The sequence below is a fragment of the Amphiura filiformis genome, chromosome 16, assembly GCF_039555335.1.
Source record: "Amphiura filiformis chromosome 16, Afil_fr2py, whole genome shotgun sequence".
NCBI classification, from domain to species: Eukaryota; Metazoa; Echinodermata; class Ophiuroidea; order Amphilepidida; family Amphiuridae; genus Amphiura; species Amphiura filiformis.
Genome location: NC_092643.1, coordinates 14,287,250 through 14,293,123, shown reverse-complemented (window position 1 = coordinate 14,293,123; position 5,874 = coordinate 14,287,250). Strand labels below are relative to the sequence as shown.

Below are 5,874 nucleotides of genomic sequence, written 5' to 3'. Positions count from 1 at the left end.
GAACAAATAGTGAAATATGATAATAAAATAATGTAAAAATCATGTAAAAATGAAAAGCAAAACAAAGGGTTTTTATTTTTATCCAACAAAATTTTATACATATTTATAAAAAAAAATTAGGACCCTCGAAAAATGGGGGGGGGGCGCCATGCCTGGATCCGCGCCTGCTCATATCACCCCATAGCGCCCTATACTATCAGATCGGATCACATATGTTATGAAAGTTTGAATACATGTATAAGATTGTATTTGTAAAAATGTTGATCATTTTCTTATCTTCTCTTTTCTGCATCTTTATTTCAGGTAAAAGTATTCTTGTGATTTTCAAAATGGAGACTCGCTTTGAGGCAGCAAAATCTGCCATCGACGGTCAAGAAAGACAGCTCCGCGAACTTGGCAGTGAAATCTGGAGAAACCCCGAACTGGGTAAACAAGAAATTCAAGCTCACAAAATACTAACAGCCTTTCTACGAGAACAAGGTTTTGAGGTCGAAGAACAATTCATTCATCCCACGGATTCCATGCTAGCTATGGGAAGAAAGATGAGGGGACTTATCACGTATGTCTCCTGTGTGAATATGATGCATTGCCTCAACTTGGCCATGCATCGGGTCATAATCTAGTGGCAGAGGTGTGTGTTGCTGCTGGCATTGGAATCAAAGCTGGTATTGCTGCAGGGAATAAAGCTATTGGAAAAGTAAGTGGTATAGTTGAGATGGGAGTTTTATCATCAGCTGAGCACAAGAAGGTCGTAATAACAAAGACCTTGTTGCCCTAGCAGCTGACGATTTAGAGAATAAACGATAGGAATTTTTGTGTTTACTATCCTCTACCGTGTGATAGACGACAGGCAGGTCCAATATTTTGAGGAGTGGATGCCGGCGCAACTACGATAAAAATATTGGACCTGCCTGTCGTCTATCATAGGTAGAGGATAGTAAAAACAAAAATTCCTATCGTTTATTCTCATTCTTTAGTCAGTTAAATATTATTTTAATATTATCTGTAAACTATTTTTTTTATTCCAAAAACTAAATTACCGTCATAAAAACTCCCCTTATTATAAAAATGAACGAAACTTGTTTACACATTCACGTATTCTGTTGCGCGTACTGCTAGCGTGTGCGTTCCGCACTAGTCTATACGCATACAACGCGATACATACGCGCACCGTTGCAAGCGTGTTACGCGTTATCAACACTTACGATGACGTGGGTCGTCTACGGCCTGTTAGACGGCACCCGAAATCATGCGATTGTCCAATCAGATTATGTGTCTACAAACTAGACCACTCCCACCGACTAAGAAATATGGTTACAAGTAACATAGTTATAAAGTTGCAGTGTCAACCTGATATAATATGTCTTGTACAGACTGCTACAATACACTATTGAAATCAAAGTTTGCCAATTATTTGTCAGGGAATTTGATCGTCCTAAATTTGACCTGATAAACAAAAACCAGACTGCAGCTATCTACTGTATACAAGTTTAGTGAGGTCAAGTGATATGTGTTGCTTTGGCCTTCACAGCAACTTGTATGATTTGGTTAAATTTGTTGATATGAATATGACATTCGTTTTGGGTGGTTCAATCAATCTCCCTTTGTCCGCTTAGTTTCTTTTGGGAACAGCTTCAGAAGACATTGAGATTCCCACCCGGGAATGGGATTCTCACTGTTTAGTGTTTACATTTATCATTGCATCCTGAAATTAATTGAATTGAAATCTTCTTATTCCATTTCACCAGGTAACAGTAGTAGGATCTCCTGACAAAGAAGGCAATGGAACCAAAGCAGACCTAGTCAATCAACAGTTCTTCAAAGATGTAGACTTTGTTATGACGGTGCAGCCATATATGGCAAACATCTCCAAACCTCTCTTCCTACAAGTCATGAGGGTGCAACTTAAGTAAGTTAAGTTCAATGGCAAGTGTTCTGTGGATGAAGGAGAATCTGGTCTCCTGCCCTCATTGTTCAGCATAGACACTCGTATATCGGATGTGTGTGTTTTTGAAGTATTTGCGCTCAAAATATATGGGAGTGGATGCACTTTGTTTGTTTATTTTATTTCTTCTTTTAAACTGGGACACTCAATCAGTTGTAAACACAATTAATCATCTGTTCTTCCTTGTGGCCACTGTGCCTGGCCCTACTTAGCTATGCAGGGCCAAAGTCCAACTGATTGACAGAGACCTGGATAATACCAAGTGAAGTTATCTGAGAGAACTAAATTATGAGTCGATGAGAGTCGCCACTCCGATCGCAAAACTGATGACAGTCAGGTCTCAAAATACTATTTTTAATTTTGGGAGCTTATACTTTTGAAAAAACAAAACAATAAAAACTTTCTGGAACTTCTTTCAATCCCCATTTACTTGAGCCACATGCTTCAAAATAGTTTCCTTTCAGGGCTACTTTTTATTTAGAGGTTAATAACTGCGCATCGGTTATTTGGAGGGCATTGTGAAAAATCTAAACATTTTGCCTTTGGAACCGAGGAATATCATGAAGGGCATAGCCCTGAGGGATATTCCGAGGTCCGAAGCAAAATGTTTAGATTTTTCACAATGCCCGACATATTACCAATGCAAAGTTATTAACCTCATTCATAACCGTCACTTAATTGATCTTTTAACTTTACAAAATAACACAAAATTGTCCTCAAAAGTTTGTAAAAATTAACAATTTTATATAGAATCTTCCCTTTCCCAAAATCAACCAGGCTAAAACAAGACGACCAATAACAAAGTGCGTATCAGAATCTGTGCAAATATGGTAGCGCCCGCGATCCAAATCGACAGCCAGCGCGCAAGAGTTTGTTGGGCCTTTAACACGGGCGCATGCGGAGGTCAATTGTGTGCGATATTGGAACAATTACGCATTTTGCGGTCAATTGTGAGATATTAATGACCTCGATTTGCGTTCGTGTTTTCACAAATAATAAAATATGATTGGATCCCATGCATCGCGTTTATTAATGAGGTTATGAATATAAATTAATGAATTTTTGAGGGCTATTTTGGCATTTTCAGAGAAAAATCACCATTAGCTCCTGTCTATACTGAGCATTGGGATAGTATAATAGCAGGACCATGTGTAAGAGCAGGTACAGTGTAAAAGCGGTGTCTTAAATATGGTAATAAGCAATGGATGATGTAAATAAGGCAGACGACATAAAAAAAAAAGTCTTCATAGTCTCTTTCTGGCCAGCTACAGTTACAGAGCAGCCATTTTGTGACTCTTGCGAATCAATGTCCTCAAAATTGGTATGGGCAGTTTGTAGTGCTGTGGCGTGTGGGCCAGTGTTATCAACACATTGTGTCCACTTCACCAGTTTCTTAAAGGTTGTAAGTGAGCTAGATTCTGCCACTAATCCAGTAACATGTGATATGTGATTTGATTTCAGATATGAAGGCAAGACCTCTCATGCATCATGCCAGCCATGGGAGGCCCGCAATGCCCTAGATGCTGCTGTCCTGTGCTACACCAACATTTCAGTCCTCCGTCAACAACTTAAACCTCACATGCAGATTCATGGTATGTGAAGTGCAACCATCATATTTTTTAGTTATATTTTATAAGTCGTCTAACTGAGGGAGGGGAGGGCCTGTGAATTGCAATTTGCCTCTTTGTTATACTGATACTAGCCCTACATATACATTTAAACATATGAGTCACTTCTAACCAGTGATTCAAGTAGCACATTCCCAAGTGTGTTTGACATTCTGCAATCAATAGCAAAGATCAGACTACTTTCAATAGGGTTAGGGTTAGGACAGTAGGGTTAGGCTTACCATGTTAAATAACTGGGGGGGTCAAGCAAACCGGAGGGCTGCCAAAAGATCGAGGTACCAGCTCATTCTCCATTTTATGTCACTGTGATGCAATTTTGCCTGGTGCATTGATGATTTTTAGGCAAAAATGGAAAGAAGATTTATGATTGTTTGTTTTGTTTGGATCTGTTGGGGCTTTCAGCTACCCTGCTATTTGCACCATTATATACACTGGTACATTGTACCTTAAATACCTGCGATCATATTCAATACAGAAATTATTCCGTAACTTTACAATTATGGAAGAAAGTCTAGATTTAGAAGTAGGAGGATACTGGAGTATGGAATTGAAACTAAATGCACATTATTGTTGTTAGAGACAGCCAGGACTTGCATCCTGTACCTCAGAGGTGCAAAGTTTCACAAACCCGCTGGCTCCTATGAGGCCCAATCTTTTGTGAGAGGAAAGAACACCTTAGTGATTTATAGTGCATTATGCCAAACCTACAAGCCTCAGGCCTAGATTGTCTCTAACCAGTGTGGCCCAAATCATTCCATAAATTAGTTGTCAACAACTCAGGGACTTGCAGCTAGAAGCACACACTATAGGTAAATGGGATGAACCTGTATTAACAGGCTGAAGTGCTCATCTCTCTATCAATGCCATTATAGGCCAGAATCCTACATATAATGCTACTGAGTAACCAGGGTTGTAGCTAGCCTAATGTTAGTGCCGGCTAAAATTATAAGAGAAAATTGAATTAAAATGCTAATTTCTTGACAGTAATGGCATTTGACAGCTGTTTTGAGGACAATTTATCATTTTAGTGCTGGTCGGCAAGACCTATAATTCCCTTCAGTGCCGGTCGGTCAGGCTGAGTACTGGTTACTGCCGACCAGCGCCGACCACCGTGGCAACAACCCTGTGAGTAACATTTACTCCAGAATCATTGATTGCGCTATCTTGAGCAACAAAAAATATTAATAATTCTTGTTTTCCTTCATTCATTTCACATCATGTTCACAGGTATCATTAATAATGGTGGTTTACGACCTAACATAATCCCTGGAGAAACAGAGATGAAGATATACCTTCGTGCCAGAGATCACATCGACATGGCCATCCTGACGCAAAAAGCTAATGCTGCATTTGTCGCAGCCGGTAAGGCAACTGGATGCGAAACGCATTTCGACTTCACCGAAAATCCGTATTCAGCCCTTTTATCCAACACACCAATGGCAGATGTCTACCAAAGGCAGGCAGAGAGTCTTGGACTACAATTCACAGGCGATGTGGACTTATTGACAACCTCTTGCGGATCTACCGATACTGGAAATATATCGCACATTGTCCCCTGCATACTGCCAACGTTTGCTATAGGTACAGACGCCAGCTACCAGTCAGAAGCTTTTGCAGAGGCTTGCGGAACAGAAGAGGCACATAACGCATCGATATTAGCGAGCAAAGCAGTTGCGTTGACAGCTTTGGAAGTAATGTCGAAGCCAGAACTGATGGAAGAAATCAAAAACGTCTCTAGGGCTGATTCCCCTACAGCTCCTCTTACTTTGTGGCCTTGATAAGCTAGCAATTAGATGCCCAAATCATGCTAGCAATTGCAGCATGCATCAGAAAAATTGTGGAACCCCTCCACCAGTTCCAAGCACAGGGAATTAAAAAAAATTGGGTAATCAGATACTAGTAGGGATTTTAAAATGCTACCAGCATTCAGTGGTGGCTAGCGATGATACTAAAAAGTTGTTATTTGATCAGGGTTTCTGCGGTCCTTGAAAGTCCTTGAATTTGAAAACACCTTTTCAAGGCCGCCCTGAAAGTCCTGAAAACTTGCACAAGGTCCTTGAAAGTCCTTGAAAATTGCCTAAAGTATAATTTTGACAAAATTTGGGGAGTGGAGAGGAGCTGTCACTTTCGTTAATACGTGCCGCATGGAGAGCCGCATCATGATTTTTTGTGTGTGTTGTGGTAAGTCCTTAAAAATCATGCTTTCGGACCTTGAAAGTCCTTGAAAAGTCCTTGAAGTATAAAGGCTTCAAAGTGCGGGAACATATTTGATGCTAGGGCATGCTAGCAACTTCTAATTTA

The 5,874-nt window shown here is 40.1% G+C and overlaps 1 protein-coding gene across 1 annotated transcript; it reads left to right on the top strand.

Moving 5' to 3' along the window:
- The first annotated feature begins 299 nt into the window (after window positions 1-299).
- On the top strand, window positions 300-5,643 carry LOC140135606 (peptidase M20 domain-containing protein 2-like). Its single transcript, XM_072157151.1, is given in 5 exon segments — window positions 300-510; window positions 513-697; window positions 1,749-1,909; window positions 3,407-3,537; window positions 4,801-5,643. Coding segments are annotated over 5 exon segments (1,209 nt in total). The 5' UTR covers window positions 300-329; the 3' UTR covers window positions 5,352-5,643.
- Window positions 5,644-5,874: the final 231 nt, after the last annotated feature.